The sequence below is a fragment of the Eleutherodactylus coqui genome, chromosome 3 (assembly GCF_035609145.1).
Source record: "Eleutherodactylus coqui strain aEleCoq1 chromosome 3, aEleCoq1.hap1, whole genome shotgun sequence".
Lineage (NCBI taxonomy): Eukaryota > Metazoa > Chordata > Amphibia > Anura > Eleutherodactylidae > Eleutherodactylus > Eleutherodactylus coqui.
Genome location: NC_089839.1, coordinates 195,785,704 through 195,803,112, shown reverse-complemented (window position 1 = coordinate 195,803,112; position 17,409 = coordinate 195,785,704). Strand labels below are relative to the sequence as shown.

At 44.3% G+C, this 17,409-nt stretch overlaps 1 protein-coding gene across 3 annotated transcripts in view; it reads right to left on the bottom strand.

Annotated features, from left to right (window-relative positions):
- Positions 1 to 282: 282 nt before the first annotated feature.
- BRPF1 (bromodomain and PHD finger containing 1) overlaps positions 283 to 17,409 on the bottom strand; it is a 46,706-nt gene continuing 29,579 nt past the window's right edge. For 2 of the 3 annotated variants that reach the window (XM_066596742.1, XM_066596744.1), the window contains 6 exons: positions 13,034 to 13,327; positions 12,174 to 12,315; positions 10,483 to 10,613; positions 7,502 to 7,623; positions 7,140 to 7,294; positions 283 to 5,709 (listed from right to left, as the gene is read on the bottom strand). In XM_066596742.1, the coding sequence (XP_066452839.1) occupies positions 5,526 to 5,709; positions 7,140 to 7,294; positions 7,502 to 7,623; positions 10,483 to 10,613; positions 12,174 to 12,315; positions 13,034 to 13,327 (1,028 nt within the window). In that variant the 3' untranslated portion in view covers positions 283 to 5,525. The remainder of the gene's footprint in view (positions 5,710 to 7,139; positions 7,295 to 7,501; positions 7,624 to 10,482; positions 10,614 to 12,173; positions 12,316 to 13,033; positions 13,328 to 17,409) is intronic. The other variant, XM_066596743.1, reaches the window with a different exon arrangement.

Sequence of the window (17,409 nt, the reverse complement as noted above, 5' to 3'; positions counted from 1 at the left end):
ACCATCTGTCATCTATTGGCGAGTTCCTATTCTTTCAGTTTTGTTACCTACTAGTGTTGACATGTGCTTCATATTATTGCACATTTGACTGTCTGGTTGTTACATAATTCAGCTCTATTGCAAATCCTCAGGGTATCAGTACTGGGAGGCACAGATAGTACATGGGAATGGCAACTGCTACAAGTGAAATTCAGTTCTGCCATCTTGCGTCCAGCAGGCGTGGTTAGATAAAAGTAAAATGAAAACATAGTCCTAAGCCCATTAAAATAACGAGAATCAGACTCTCCATATAGATGGGTTTATTTTCTAAGAACAATAAATTTTCCTGGCGAAATAAATACAAAACAGAAAAACACAAGACTCAAAACAATCATAAAAAAAGGACAAAATTAAAAAGAAAAAAGGGATACTGGATGTCGTGGTGCCTAAATGTCAGCGTATCAAAGGAGATTTACATGATATCTGTATAACAACACATTCCTTCCTAATTCTACTGTGTAAAACCATCAAGCTATATGGTAGAAAAAAAATCCCCTTGTAATAAACGGCAGCAAAATGTTTACAAATGAGAATAATTTACATTCTCTTCTCATTTACATAATTTACAAAGTAACGCAATAGGTGGATACATATTCATGTACTCCTGGACTAACTAGCAGTTATTATGCTGGAGCTGAACCAATAGTCAGGTCTGTAGCTTGACAAATCACTAGTACGTATGGGTATTGGTGCAGTTCACATGATGGCTCCTTTAGCTGTGGCAAGTGCACTTTAAAAGCAGCGCTCACATGATTGCGAACCCATTTCCTTATATGCAGCCTTGAATTAACAATTGGGCTCATCTGCGACTTTTAGACATGGTAAAAATTACATCCATGTTGTATAACTTCACTCGTTTCCTATAGGAAGGAGGAGTCACGGGAAACTTGTTGCAAGTCACGCAAAACTTTTTTTCCTCTTCCTGTAAGAAAGCAATGAGTTTTAGTAAAACCCTTCCCCTATTTAAAGAGAGTTTTTTTTGCTGATTAAAACCAAACCGTGATACCCTTTTTCTAATTGTAATTTTTTTAATTATATTGTCTGTACAGGACTATGGAGGAAGCCATCTTGCCTGAGCTGCAGTTAGCAGCATGTAGAGAAATGCTTCACAGCAGCCTCATGGGCCATAGACATAATGGACAGGAGAGGACTCACTGACTTGTATTGGAGAGTGTTGTAGGCATGCTCTGTGACCTATGCAGTAAGGAGGAAGAGGCGAGCTGTGACATCACCTACTGTGAATAATGGATCCTGCGTTATCTATATATAGGTGTTGCTTTTCATTGTAATACAAGGAGATGAGTGCTGAGAATCTCCCTCTACAGAACAGGAAGCGTCAGACTATTATTAGGCCTAGTGGTCATTGTGAGAGCTGCAGGATTTTTTTAAACTGTAGATTTTGACATCGAAAATTAAAAAAAATAAAACAAAACAAAAAAAAAAAGCAAAATTCTAAAAATAATCTTTTTAAGACATAAAAACATTTATACAATAGGTCATTTTCTGATGACACAATTTGCAGTGGAACCCTGATTAAAGTAGATCTGCAATACCAGAGCTAGCCCATTCACAGGTGTGGTACGGTTTTTTTTAACTTTTATTTCTTTATGGGCAGTAAAATATCTGTGTACGTGTAGGCTGAACAGAGGGAGGTTCCAAATTAGTATTAAATCTAAAGCCTGAACTTAGTACATTAGATTTATAGCTGTGATCTGCAATTTTAGATACCTGCAATTGCAGGGTATATCCTAGAGAGAGATTGCGATTTAATCCATACTATATGCACTGCACTGAACAGATCTGCACAGTGCAGCATGGATCTGAACTGAAGTTTAGCAATGTGAGCAATGTATAAAACTAGTGGTATGTGGGAAGAGGGTAAGGCTGGAACCACACATGCAGTTTGTAGACAAAGCTAGGAGAAGGACGAGAGGGGAGAGGCCTAAGGAAAGGACGAGAGGGGAGAGGCCTAAAGAAAGGACGAGAGGGGAGAGGCCTAAGGAAAGGACGAGAGGGGAGAGGCCTAAGGAAAGGACGAGAGGGGAGAGGCCTAAAGAAAGGACGAGAGGGGAGAGGCCTAAAGAAAGGACGAGAGGGGAGAGGCCTAAAGAAAGGACGAGAGGGGAGAGGCCTAAAGAAAGGACGAGAGGGGAGAGGCCTAAAGAAAGGACGAGAGGGGAGAGGCCTAAAGAAAGGACGAGAGGGGAGAGGCCTAAAGAAAGGACGAGAGGGGAGAGGCCTAAAGAAAGGACGAGAGGGGAGAGGCCTAAAGAAAGGACGAGAGGGGAGAGGCCTAAAGAAAGGACGAGAGGGGAGAGGCCTAAAGAAAGGACGAGAGGGGAGAGGCCTAAAGAAAGGACGAGAGGGGAGAGGCCTAAAGAAAGGACGAGAGGGGAGAGGCCTAAAGAAAGGACGAGAGGGGAGAGGCCTAAAGAAAGGACGAGAGGGGAGAGGCCTAAAGAAAGGACGAGAGGGGAGAGGCCTAAAGAAAGGACGAGAGGGGAGAGGCCTAAAGAAAGGACGAGAGGGGAGAGGCCTAAAGAAAGGACGAGAGGGGAGAGGCCTAAAGAAAGGACGAGAGGGGAGAGGCCTAAAGAAAGGACGAGAGGGGAGAGGCCTAAAGAAAGGACGAGAGGGGAGAGGCCTAAAGAAAGGACGAGAAGGGAGAAGCCTAAAGAAAGGACGAGAAGGGAGAAGCCTAAAGAAAGGACGAGAAGGGAGAAGCCTAAAGAAAGGACGAGAAGGGAGAAGCCTAAAGAAAGGACGAGAAGGGAGAAGCCTAAAGAAAGGACAAGAAGGGAGAAGCCTAAAGAAAGGACCAGAAGGGAGAAGCCTAAAGAAAGGACCAGAAGGGAGAAGCCTAAAGAAAGGACCAGAAGGGAGAAGCCTAAAGAAAGGACAAGAAGGGAGAAGCCTAAAGAAAGGACAAGAAGGGAGAAGCCTAAAGAAAGGACAAGAAGGGAGAAGCCTAAAGAAAGGACAAGAAGGGAGAAGCCTAAAGAAAGGACTTCTACTTCTCGTACCTGTTGGATCCAATTCTATATTTGGCTATAAAAAAAAAAAAAGAGGGCAAAAAACAGAGTGCGATTCCAGCCTAATTGTCCCAATGAAAAATAAACCCACAGCACTCGCAACTGAACACATATGGCTCCCATCCATACAGCAGATATTCAGTCCAGGTTATTACCTGCGGCTTCTATGTGGGCCGAGTAAAGAAAATTGAAAGGGAAAGTTTTGGTAGTTTCCTTCTAAATCAGAAAACCTTTGAACTGTCTTACTCAGTGATTAAAGAGGACTAAAAACCATTCTTGACATATCCATCTAGTAAATACTTCCCTATAGAATAAAAATTCTGGGGCATCTTTTCCTCTGCTATTCCTCCTGGAAATGTATTCAACGAGTTGTGCCAACAGCACAAACCCTGTCCATAACCCTATTAGGACATACGAAAGTCATAAAGCGGAAGTCCCAGATCGGAAAGCTGATCAGCAAGATTGTCTCCTGTTCTGGTGCACCTTCTGCTGTTCTAGTATTACAGGACAGCGATTCATGTGAATGGCCATTTTGTAAAACTACATTTTCCCTGGCAAAACCAGATGATTGCCAGCGGTGGAAAGAGCTGGACCCAATACGATCAGTTGGTTACCCCAGCTCCATATTCTCGTATGGGTTGTGCATATTGGCACAACTGCTTTAATAAACTGGCAAATGGGCATAACTAATGCCCTTACTGATCGGGCGTGTCCTGCACTGCAACACCCTGTGGACAAAGACAATGGTAACATCCATCTTCAATTTATTCATGCATTTTGAGGAGGAATAACAGAAAATTTGAATAGTCTTAAAGGGTGGCTCCAGCAAAAACACATTTTCTGATCACTGCACCGCTCACTTGTTAGGCAAAATCCAGAGCATGTCAGGCAATCTATACTGCACTCACTTTCATGCAGTGCAATCTACTGTCTGATATTTAGGTTGATTTTCAGACTTCGCCAAGGTTTCAGTTCCTCTATATTGTGCTAGCAATCCCATGATGCATCAGCACCGCATCACATGACCAACTAGAGCCAGTACCATCTCTACCTGCTGGGAGGACAGTGTGATTATCATTACCATCTATATCCTCCTAAATGAACAACAAAATATAAAAATACTGTCGGTGAATATGAATGGTCATTTCCTTCATTATAACTCTGTGACAAGAGCCTCTAATCATCAGCAGCAACGGCCATAGGAGTTTCTACCCCCCTCTCATAAAATGTCGGTGTGGTGCCATCGATGCAGTTTCATCATACAGGAATCCTGGAGAGAACAGGGAGACAAGTAATTTCCAGGTAGTCACAAGGAAATCACATGACCACCTGAGGAGGCGGTGCACAGGAGTTTTTAGATAGAAAGGAGTAAAGGCCCTTTAAGGTGGAATGATTCTTGTTCAAACGAGCAAAAGTGAACGGTCTAAATGTGCAGGCTAAAAATCATCACTGGCTCGTTCATTTATCGTTTAATTTAAACAGCACTCGTTCAGTCCTTCTCATTCACTTCTACAGCAAGTGTGAAAGACTGAATGATTTCTTGTTAAAAAGAGCCATCAATGTATCTGGCTGTCTATACAAGCTGCCCGAGCGAACAAAGTAACAATGATGCCATTCGTTCAGTCAAACGATAAATCAGCTTATCTGAAAAGGACACCAACCAAACAAGGTAATACTAGCCGACTTGTATATACTGGACTGTATATATACACAACGATTTTTTTTTTACTGGAGCGACCCTTTATAAAGAGATGCTCCGGCATTGTTACGTTACAGTGACTACAAGTATCTACTAAAGCAGAGATGTCAGGAGAGCGGGCAAGTCTTCTTTAAATAACCACGTATAAGTGCTTTAATATATTTTTGCATTGCAGTGAGGCCGCACACTGTGTGATTCACTCACTTGGTTGGAAATACGGACATTTTAACGAGTATTAAGATCCCCCAAACCCCCACATTCATTCTTCCTCCTCTTCTCTCTTCTGGCAAAAATAGACAATGATAAGAAACAAACATCTCAAGGAGCCAGATCATCCTCCTCCCATGAGTTGATAAGTGAAAAAGTAGATTTAAAACCTCTAAGAACGCAGAAGTGGTCTGTACAGTTCATAGATAACAGGTAGTCCTTGAAAGCTTAACCTTAAGAAGTCCCATACGTACACTAAGTCTGCAGCAGATAGCTTGTGTTCAGATGGTCAACCAGCGACCACAATGCCACTGAGAAACTCAGCTATTCCCGGGTATTCGAAAGAGGCAGTAAGGACTTCTTATAAGTCTACATTGTCAGGAATCGATCATTATCTTGTCCCTTGAGTAAATGGCTACACGCATTCAGGTCACATCTATAATTTCGGTTACCATCATTTTTTTTTTTTTTTTGCTCATTGCAATAGCAGCAAAATAGAAAACAGTCTGTAAGACACAAGAATATGCCGCCCAGGGGAAGGGAAGCAGTTAATCACTCTCACTGGTATCACTGCTGGGGGCACCCTGAACCTTATTGCGATGCTGCATGGCCCGGTCATAGGCGATCTGCACAGATTTCCGAATGTTTGACTTCCTTCCTTCCAGCATTTTTTCCTTATCCAGCTCACGATTCATCCCCAAAGGAACCAGCTTTGTTCTGGGAAGCCACTGCCTGCAAACAAAAGGGCGAGATTAGATCACATCACCACCAACACATTCACCATGATGACGGGGCATGAAGTTCTATCAGTGTGTGTGATGTATATAATAGAGAATATGGTCTCCCTTACAATAACTTGCCAGTGACTTCTAAATCATCTACATACAAAGATGAGTCACTTTGTAAATAAACTGCATTATTTATCATGGGCAGATCCTGAGTTACATCCTGTATTACTATCACTCTATTCTGCTTTTGGAGTCACTGTGTACATACATTGCATCAGTACAGGATAAGTAAAGTCATATCCAGTATTATACTTCAGAGCTGCATTCACTTTTCTGCTGATGGAGCTCAGGATCATTATAGGATAAATAATCTATGTGCACAATGACAAACAGCAGAATAGTGAGTGCAGCTCTGAAGTATAATACAGGTTGCAACTCAGAATCAATATAGAATTATTGGGTACATACAAAATTGCACTAAAACAGCGTTCAAAAAGGTGGATATGCCTTTTAGAGGGGTTGTAGCAAAATTTCAAGTTCTCTATTATCCACAGGATAAAGAAGAACTTGCTGATCGGTGGGGGTCTCACTGCTAAGACCCCACAAATCTCAAAAACAGGACTCCTGTGCCCTATTCTCCTATTACTGTGGGTTCCCTTCTCCCTCCCAGAACGAAGCACATGTACGGTCAGAACTCCATTCATCTCAATGGGGTTGATGCAAACAACTGCTTGGGTATCTTGGCAGTCCCATTAAAAGTAAATTAAATGCTTGCGTGACCCAGTGCTTCATTCAGTCTTCTCGTCATTGTGAGAGGGAAGGGTATGTGTGCAGTAACCGTGCAGTGAGGAGAACGAGGGACATAGTACCCCTTTTCTTAAAATTGGCAGGGGTAGACCCCCACCCAACAGCAAATTATCTCTTATTCTGTGGATAAGGGATAGCTTGAAATTTTGGTACAACCCCTTTAAATAATCGGCTAGTTATGTAATTTCAGTATACATGGGTATAACAAGCAGTATAGTAGTATACTGTAGTACATAGATTTTAAAGGCTGCACATTTCAACCACCTCTAAACCTGGGTTCTCACTGGGCGGATTCCGGGCAAAAATCTCACGGTTTGGCCGCAGCAAAAAACCGCGAGATTTCCGCTGGGAATCCGCTGCTTTAAAACCCGCGGCACTTAGCCCCGGGTTTTTAAAAGGCCTGGCTGTAACGCTCTTCCGCTGTGGCCGGTGCTCCATAGAGGAGAGCTCGGCCGCAGCGGAAGAAAGAGAAAAAATGAACATGCTGTGGCCGGTGAATGCGTGCCGGATTCGCCGTCCCGTGTGGATGAGATTTCTGAGAAATCTAGTCCACATAGCTGGCTAATCCTGGGATCCAGCCAGTGTGAACCCAGCCATGGACTCTCACAATAAGGAGCCGTTACTTACCAGGTACGTTTATTATCAAAAAACAGAACGAGGTAGAGATGTTCTTGTGCTTCTTGCGTCATCTGCTCTCCCAACTTGAGTACATCTACGGGTGGCACAGGAATTGGTACGCCGTGGTGAAACACTCCTTCTCTGGGCATTTTTGGGTCGATAATCTGAAGAAATGAAAATTGCAATGAAGTTTAGTTTTTTTTTCTTTTCCCCCCAATTGTGGGCAACAGTGACAGACGATCAGAGACATACAAATGATTAACTTCTACTAGGTTTTAGTTGGACCCATTGTGATCATTTACGGATTACAGTTATATCCATAACAGCTACGACAACATTGAAAAAATAATAGGGGAGGAACTGATGTCTACCAGAGCTGGATAGGAGGGATATCCCCGACACTTGGCCCACACCAAGTCTAAGGCTTCTAGAGTGGAGTCTTCGTCTTCGGACAGCCACCCCGCCCCTCGTCCCTCCATTCCTTTGCGTACCACTATCAAACAACAGAAAAGGTCACAAGTCACAGGCCTGTTTTGGGTTCTCACATGACATACAGTACGTTAAAAGGCTCTAAAGTGGGATAAAATGGAGGCAGCCATTTTGTGGGCGTGGCCAACATTCACAAAAATGTAGTCGTTCAGTTTAACTCCTTTCTAACTATCAGGCTGTATTCACACGAGTGAGTGCGATTTGGCATAGTGAAAAACTGACCGTTTTGCATGCTATTGTCATGTGTTTTTCACATGTCTTTTAATTGTGCGTTTTTCTCTTCCCTGCACTTCCTGGTTCTTTTTTTCATGTTGTCCCCATAGTAACCTGCATTATAAATGAATCATATGGCATGCAAGTGCGATGCGTTTTTTTTTTTCATGCTCCCATAGAATATAATTGGCGATTCTTGAACAAGAATTGCACAAAAATAGAACGTGCGGCAATTTTTCTAACTCAGACTACCGATCCGAGAGAAAAATCACTTGTGTAAATTAACCCATTCAAATGAAGGAGTTATTTTCCTGTGCGAGTTCTGTCCATCTCGGAATTGGACGGAAGTTGCAGAGAAAAATTGCCTGTATGAATACACCCTAAAACAATGTTTCCTACTGAACAGACAAGCGAAAAAAGTGAATTCCTGTGAATAATGGTGCGGTCCAAGTAATGGTTGCTTCCACTTTGGTCAATTTTTTAGTGTGTGAAAACTTTAAAATGAAGTACAGAAAAGTTATTCAAAGATTAAAAAGTGTCAGAGAAAGCAGAACTTTATTATTTGTTTCACTCCCAGGATAAAGGGGATGCCCACCTCTGAAGAGCATTTCACAGTTTACATGTAGACTACATTGGCATAAAAAGTTGAGAAACGTTTTGAATACACTATAGGACTTTGAACCAGCAGGGAATGTAGTGCAGTTAGGTGGCTCAAGTTTTTATGCAGATTACATGTATAAACTGTGAAGTGACGTAGAAGTGCCTTCAAAGTTTCAGATTATGCCAAGTGATTATTGTGAATTTCCCCTTAGGTCCAAGAAGTGAACTGTAACATCTATGCTCCATCTTGTATCATCTATACTATGCTCGCTAGTTTAAAATGTAATCTATTTGTACTGTAAAGCCATTTCGTAATGAAAATGGCCAATCACCAGTTTCTAACAGAGGTGGCATACTAAGTTAGCCTAATAAAAGGCCTCCTTTAGGACTCCCTCACACAGGCGCTTTTTACATTTTTGAGGTAATCGCCATATACCTCTCCCATTGTTTTCAATGGAGCCTAGCAGACATCCGTTCAAGCGCCGGGATTTCCGAGCGGAGTCTGTTCTATTTTTTGCGTTTAGCACACCTCAATGATGAGGTATGCGAAACCCCGCTGTCAGCCGCAGGGAGCTGTGGCCAAAAACAATTGAAATCGTGATGCTTTGCAGCGCTGCTGTGTGAGGGAGGCCTTACAGTGTGAGGTTGAAGGCTCAGTCTAGATTTCATAAATGAACAAACATATTGCCACAATATTCTGCCATATACATGGCCTAAATTCGGTCCCCAATATCAGAGACCAGCTCAATGAAACCTTTAGTGAGCCCTAATTTGTGAACTATGGGTTTCCCCCTTTAATGACTCACACTTCGATTAGGCAACTTAGAACTAAACTAAAGATTTAGAAGGCGTTTTCCAGGCAAATATTATCGATGACCTATTTCTCAGGTCATCAATAGCTAATCAGAGGCTACACCACTCGGGCCCCCAGCTGATCAGTTGATTGGGAATCCACTGTTAGCATAGCAACACATAGGACTACAGATAGGAAGCTGCTGCCCTGTGCCAGTACTGGTAATTGCAGGTGCAGTTCCCAATGATTTTAATGGGAGCTGTGTCTGCAGTTACAAGCATTGGACACTAGACGGTGGTGGGAGTCAACTGCTGCCGCTCCGTATCCCTGTGTGTTGCAGAGCTCACAGTGGGCACCCAGTCAGCTAATCAGCCAGGGTCCCAAGCAGGGAACTCCAGCTGATCAACTGTTGATGACCTATCCTGACAACAGGTCAACAATAGTATTTGCCAGGAAAACCCCTTTAAAGGAGTACTCCATATCTCATAAATTGGTAACATATCACTAGAAAGTGCCATTACTTTACGATATGTTGATATGTGGGGATTCAACCTCTGGGAGTCACACTGATCCTAAGGCCTCATGTCCACTCGAAAAATACAATCCACGCAGAATCTGTCGCAGATTTGCTTGAGATGGTATTTTTTTTGCATGCAGATATCCGCTCACATTGTTATCAATGTGATAGCAATGTTGCCGATCCGCGGCAAAACGGAGCATGCCGCGTTTTTTCTCCTGCGCGTGAAAAACGCAATTCTTTTAAAAATGCCATCCGCGGGTGCAAAAATCAATTTAATGGACCGCGGATGGCCAATGATTCCCTATGGGCAAAATCCGCTGTGGAATCCGCAATTCCATTTAGCTAGTGGACATGAGCCCTAAGAATGAAGGGGCCAGCTGCAGTTCCGCACACAGCCAAGTGACTGGTAGCGTCGCTGTACAGGGTAGAAGCTGAGAAAAAACAAAAACAAAGGGGCGGCAGAGCCGATTTAGTACTGTATTCCCTACATTCTGGGGTTTCAAGTTCGGATCTCCACCAATCAGTGATGAAATATCCTAGCAAAATGCGAACATTTTATGAGATAGGAATACCACTAAGTGCAACAGAATAGACTGGGTGGGCCAAGCGCTTATACAAGGCTGAACATTTGGCATCTAAACAGCGAAAGTTATTATTTAGGGGCATTAAATCAATGGGTAACTTTCTTTTACGCCAACTGCTCTCCTCACACATACGATTTGCATTAAGTCACTTACAGCCATGTCCTACTCGACTTCCTATGGAATACGATTCGTTTTCAGTGCCTGATGTGTCCTCGCTGCTATAGTCGTGGTAATTCTCTCTAGAGAACGATGGCTTTCCTCGTCCTTGCTTAGAGGGAGTTGTGCTGGAAAACAGAACAATTATATTACATTAAGAAGTTAATAATGGATGTGCAGTACGAAATCTAGAAAACCTGGCACAAAACACTAAGAAATATCTAATGAAGACCATTCACAAAAGTTACTTAGTTAATTGAGAAGCAACGGGGCCTGCAATATAGGTATGTATAGGTGCTGTATGCACAAAACGGTCTTTTTTCTTAATAAAATGCTATTCGCAAGGTGGTTTCATTTTACATAGTGTGTTAAAACTATAAAAATGGATTAAGGAGTATACTTTGGGACTCCAAGAAAAATAATTTAGATTAAAAAAAAATAAGTCGTGAAGCGCTGAGCATTTGCACAGAATGAGAAGCCAGCGACTGTTTTTATGCTGCGATAACGAACTGCGAACGTTTTTTGCATATACACTGCACGACTGACTAGTTTGAACAGATTTCGAGCAATAATCCTCCCATGTAAATGGCCCATAACACACTACACTTTCGCCTAGATGTCAACATTTTAGTCATCCACTACAATAGGAAGTGCACAACAACACATCTAGAAGGTACATCTGATCTGTCTATGGCATGAACGTCCTGAACAGTATTTATATCAAGTGTGAACAAAGGGTTTTTCCACACAAATACTACTGATGACTTGTCAGGATAGATCAGCATCAGTTGATCGATCAGCTGGGGCCTGCCACTGGAGACCCCGGCCGATTACGAGTCCACTATCAGAGCAGTAACACACCAGGGTTGGAGCAGCAGTTGGATCTGACCCCTGTATAGTGGCCAACGCTGGTAATTGCAGGTGCAGCTCTCACTGATTGTAAGGACAGCTGCATCTGCAATTACGAACACCAGAGACTACACAGGGGTTAGGCCTCATGTCCACGGGGAAAATCGGGCCCGCTACGGATTCTACATGTAGAATCTGCAGCGGGTCCCTCCTGCCCCGCGGACGTGAGCGCTGAAAATACAAATAAATAAGAATTTACCTATCCGTAGCGGGTGGCGAAGCTCTGCTCTTCCTCACGGCCGGATCTTCTTTTTCGGCCGGCGGATGAATTCCTGACGCCGGCGGCACGTCGTCGACGTGCCGCGCGCATGCGCCGGGCACATCCGCCGAGCCGAAGCAAGGGAGATGCGGCCGTGAGGAAGAGAAGAGCTTTCCGGCCCGCTGCGGGTGAGTAAATGCTTTAAATTCCTATTTAAATTCCGCACGAAAATGGAGCATGGTCCAGATTTTTTCATGCTCCATTTTTTTTAAAATCCATTTTATTGACGATCCGCGGGTATTTATCTACCCGCGGGTGGTCAATGCATCCCTATGGGGTGCGGATCCGCGTGCAGGTAATCCGCTGCGGATCCTAAATCATATTTTGCCCGTGGACATGAGCCCTTAGAGTCAACGGCTTCCACTCCGGCCACTGTATATTGCACAGCTGCCAGCAGGGGCCCAAGCGGCAGCCCCAAGCAGATCAACTATAGATGACCTGATCCTGAGGATAAGTCATCAATAGTATGTGTGTAGAAAACTCATTTAATAATTGTAGTTAAACAATCTGCCGTTATTACCTAGTTCTGTCGGAGGCGGCACTGCTGCTGCTGGTCGTGCTGGATTCAGAGTCTGAGCTGCTGCGGGGAAGATTACAGTCAGTGCGGTAGATTAAAAAACTTTTCTTCACCTGCTGGTTGCTGAAGCCGTTTGCTGGTAAATCTTGAGTGGAATAAGAAAGAAAGATACACTGAAAGCTACTGAGGGTGTTTTTTGCAGTTAAGAAAACTTGAAAACTTTACATTAAAAGGATGCAAACAGATTATATCAGCATCAGGTATCCTAATAAAAGCAACTTGTCTCCTCATGGTGGTAGGGAGGGGGATTAAAATGCTCCACAAATGCAGGAAGTATAACTAGAGATACAGACAGTAATATAAAGTGCCGTAGATTGTGCTCCTGCCAGCGGCAACCAGAATGCTTGAAAGGTTCTCTGACAAAAAATATTTATCACCTATGATAGGGGTCCCAGCAGTTGGACCTGCAGCAACGCTTTATCTATCAATAAGTGATAAATTGAATACGGCAGGTCCAACTGCTGAGACCTGGAGTCATGAGAGCAGTCACTCCACTCAATGTGGGTGGGAGAAGCATTCTCGCAGTGACGAGAAGAGGGGAACGCGGATCTCCCGTTCACTGAAACAGTGGGGGTATCAGACTTTTATTACTTATCCTATGGATAGGTGATAAAACTTAATTCTGGTACAAGCCCTTTAATATGTCACGACCTTTACTTCACTGTGTCTGCATGGTCAGATGTACCACAGCAGGACCACTTTAGCAATTGGTCACCTGCACACAGAAAAAGGTTCATAAAACCCTCCATTTTGCAGAAACTATAGCAAAACTCTCCCCAAGGCCCCCCCTAATCACTACTCACCTAGAGATGCATCTTCTGCAGACTTGTCGCTGTCGCTCTCACTGTCTGAACTAGATGTAGGACGGGGACTCCGGACTCTTTTCCGCTGCCTCTGGGACCCTCCCATTATAGAGAGCTGAGGGGGTCCGATTGGACTGCTGATTTGTCCTGATGATAGTTGGTTATCTCTGTTCTTAGGAGGCCTCCCTGGTCTCTTTGGAGGTCCTGCAGTTTTGGGATTCTTCTTTGAGAAAAGGACAGAGGTCCTTCTACCAACTTCATGTGCGGGGGTGGAAGAAGTGTTTGGGCCAAGTCCTGAGAGGGAAAAAGAGACAGGTAGAGATAGCGCAGGATATTAAAGACCCAGATCAGAAACGCGTGACGTTCACAGGTAGACCGGAAAAAGGAATAGGACAAAGAGGAGGAGAAGGAAGGAAAGTATTTATTTTCTCCAGACAATACAAACAGCTTAACAAAAAAGCAAAACAAAACAAAAAAAAAAGAATAAAAATCTGGAGTTTTTCACATGGTAACACCAGCCTGGATGAAGCACTGCCAGACAGAACTCCAACGCACTAAAAACACAAAAACGGCCAAATTGCAAGTTTTTTTTTTTTAAATAAACACGCTTTATTGATAGAAAAAAAACTGAAAACATTACCCAAAAGAAACGTTCCAAAAGTACAGAGCCCGTTACAATGATAAAAAAATTGTGCGTCAAAAAAGTTGCAAACTGGACAAAAGTTACAAAGGACAATGAAAGAACAGCAACAATTTATTACATATGGCGAAAAGCCTGAGAATCTTTTGGTTTTAACCAAATGTCCTGAAGAAACTTGACTTAAAGGCGTATTCACATCTTATAAAGTGATGGCACATGGCTAGGTTCCAAAAGGATGAAGTGTCTGCATTTAGAGCTGCATCCCCTTCTAATTTTCTGCATAATTCTGCTGCTTCACGTAAATTCACTTGAGCGCGAGCAAACTGCAGTTTCATGCAAGAGACAGGGGGCGCTACCGTGCACAGAAAACGCAGATTCACTCACAAGATTGGTGAAGGTCCCAGAGCTTGGACCCCTACTGCTTATAAAGGGATGGCATATCTTAGAGATATACCATGAGTTTAGTAAATGAGAATACCCCCTTACAGGGGTTTTCAGAGATTTTACATTGCCACAGATATATAAGTGGTGATCCCAACTCTGCGACCCCCCCCATAATCATACAGAGGAGGGAACAGAGCTCAATGGAGCACCATGGCCCCTTCACAGCAGTACTTGAACCATATGTTGTGTTTGAATAAGTACATAACCACCCTACCATGTCAGGCACTGCACTGAGGAGCCCGCAGCGCTCACCCTACCATGTCAGGCACTGCACTGAGGAGCCCGCAGCGCTCACCCTACCATGTCAGGCAGTGCACTGAGGAGCCCGCAGCGCTCACCCTACCATGTCAGGCAGTGCACTGAGGAGCCCGCAGCGCTCACCCTACCATGTCAGGCAGTGCACTGAGGAGCCCGCAGCGCTCACCCTACCATGTCAGGCACTGCACTGAGGAGCCCGCAGCGCTCACCCTACCATGTCAGGCACTGCACTGAGGAGCCCGCAGCGCTCACCCTACCATGTCAGGCAGTGCACTGAGGAGCCCGCAGCGCTCACCCTACCATGTCAGGCAGTGCACTGAGGAGCCCGCAGCGCTCACCCTACCATGTCAGGCACTGCACTGAGGAGCCCGCAGCGCTCACCCTACCATGTCAGGCAGTGCACTGAAGAGCCCGCAGCGCTCACCCTACCATGTCAGGCAATGCACTGAAGAGCCCGCAGCGCTCACCCTACCATGTCAGGCAGTGCACTGAGGAGCCCACAGCGCTCACCCTACCATGTCAGGCAGTGCACTGAGGAGCCCGCAGCGCTCACCCTACCATGTCAGGCAGTGCACTGAGGAGCCCGCAGCGCTCACCCTACCATGTCAGGCACTGCACTGAGGAGCCCGCAGCGCTCACCCTACCATGTCAGGCAGTGCACTGAGGAGCCCGCAGCGCTCACCCTACCATGTCAGGCACTGCACTGAGGAGCCCGAAGCGCTCACCCTACCATGTCAGGCACTGCACTGTGGAGCCCGCAGCGCTCACCCTACCATGTCAGGCACTGCACTGAGGAGCCCGCAGCGATGGTCTCTCTGTAAAATTCCAAAGAATGGTTAAACTGGGTCCTACACTAGTAACATATTTGACGTGAGCCACTGGGGCAGATGCAATCGACACTAGTTGTACTGAGAAAACCCACACAATGACCGCAAACATGTAGTATTACAATGTTATCTTCCATTAGGATTTTGTTTAAGGCATAAGCTTCTTGAATGGGGAAATCCCCTTTTAGCTTTATTTTTCTAAAACTCCTTGGAATCATACTTTTACCCAAAACGGACCATAAGTCTTCACTCCCCCCCCCCCCCCCCCTTAAGAGCGGTGCACAAACACCCTACATTTTTGCTCCCAAAGGGTCATACATAGGCGAGGGCGCCCCAAAGGGGAAAAAAAAGTGTTATCCTCTGTTTCTAAACTCAGTAGTATCCACAACACATGAAAACACAAAACACAACACTAGTGATCGTCCCAATCTCCAGAACAAAGGAGGCGATTATACATATACAACGGAGGTTCCATCACAGATCTGGGTGAAAACACTGGAAGAAAAAGCGCTGCATGCATGCAGGGCTTTTTCTGCCATCCAGAAGCTAGGCGGATAGCGGTCGGACCCCATTATAGTAAATGGGGTCTGTAGGCGCTGTTTGGTTACATTCAGAAACAACCCCTTTCCTATTCCACAAACAGAGCAGGAAATCGGAATCCCCAGCGCAGGTTTGAAACCATCCTTACTCACCAAGAACAATCGTTAAAGGGGTTGAGTGGGAGATCATTTTTTTAAAAAATTGATCCAAATCTGTTAAAACGGCTGCAGCAGCGGTACTTACCTGTTTTCTCCCTTGTCAATCTAGCACTGCAGTAGTCTTCCTGGTCATTGTATGGGAATGGCTACTACCTGACCACTGCAGCAGTCATGTGCCATTCTCCTGGCATCACTACTTATATGCTGGGAGCCATGATGACAGGGGGATGGCACATGATCGCTGCAGCGGTCAGGTGCTAGTTGATCCTAAATAAAGGAAGTGAGGACAGCGGGGCTGCAGCGCTGGATTACTGGGGGAAGAGGACAGGCAAGTACCACTGGTTTTATTATTTCAAGAAATTTGGATCCATTGTTTAAAAAAAAATCATTTCCTACTAGGACACCCCCCGTAAAAGTAAATTGGGTTTTCAAGCTAACTTATACGCAGGTCTAGTCAGTGCAATCTCGAAAATTACAGGGGGAACGGTGTTCCTCCATTTTTCGTATCTAGAACTCGTATTCACTGTAAGGAGACCCCTGGTTCTGGACTTGAGGGGAAAGGAGTTCTATTACTTGCGTTTGGTCCTCTACACTGTTGCCCCGTGGAGCTCCTGGTTCCAGTTCCAATTTTTGCTCATCCAAGATGGCCATTTGAATCTTCTAACTACCTAAGGCACTTCCCGCTACTCTCTAATTGACCAGTGCTGATCACATGAGCAGTGCTGGCCAATCCAAGTGCAGACATAGTAGTCTAACACACTACCAATACACAGTGTGGCTTAAATAGTCAGAAGATTACAGCAACTGTCTTGGAGAGTAAGAATAGGGCCTGGGATCAGTAGATCTGTGAGATCACGACACAGATGACAAACGGCAGGTAATATAACTCCCCTCTCCGGTCCCTGGAACCAGAGGGTTGCTATAATGAACCATAGATACAAATTAGTGGTCACTTCTTTGGCTTGGCCCTACTATTTAGACCATATAATAAACATTACTGGAAACCCACCTTTAATATGGGGCTGAGACTGTAATCTTTTACATTTATTAATCGATCCATTTATTAAGACAACTTTGAAAACAAAAAAAGGTGTCTGTACCGACAAAAAAAACTTTACAGACTCTATAAGAAAAAGACGACAACTATTTCAGTGTACAAAACCTACACACTAATATACCGGCAGATCTGTATCATTCGCTTCCCTACCGGAAAAGACAAAAAATGGTATTTTTTGCACATCACAGGAATAGGATGTAAGTTCTTACAGCTTAATGCAGGTGGAACTGAAACCGATACAGTACATAACGCTAGGCCATTGATAAGGTACAAACAGTTTCCCAGAAGTTCGTCTCCCCGATCATTGGGCCATGTAATAGTTTTAACCATTATCCAATGAATGAGCAAATGCTCGTTCGTTGGCCTATTGTGTCTTTTTGCGAGCATAACAAAGCCGGCTGGTCGGTCGACTGCGCATAAAGCTGTACAAACAGGGAGCTGTCAAGCCGACT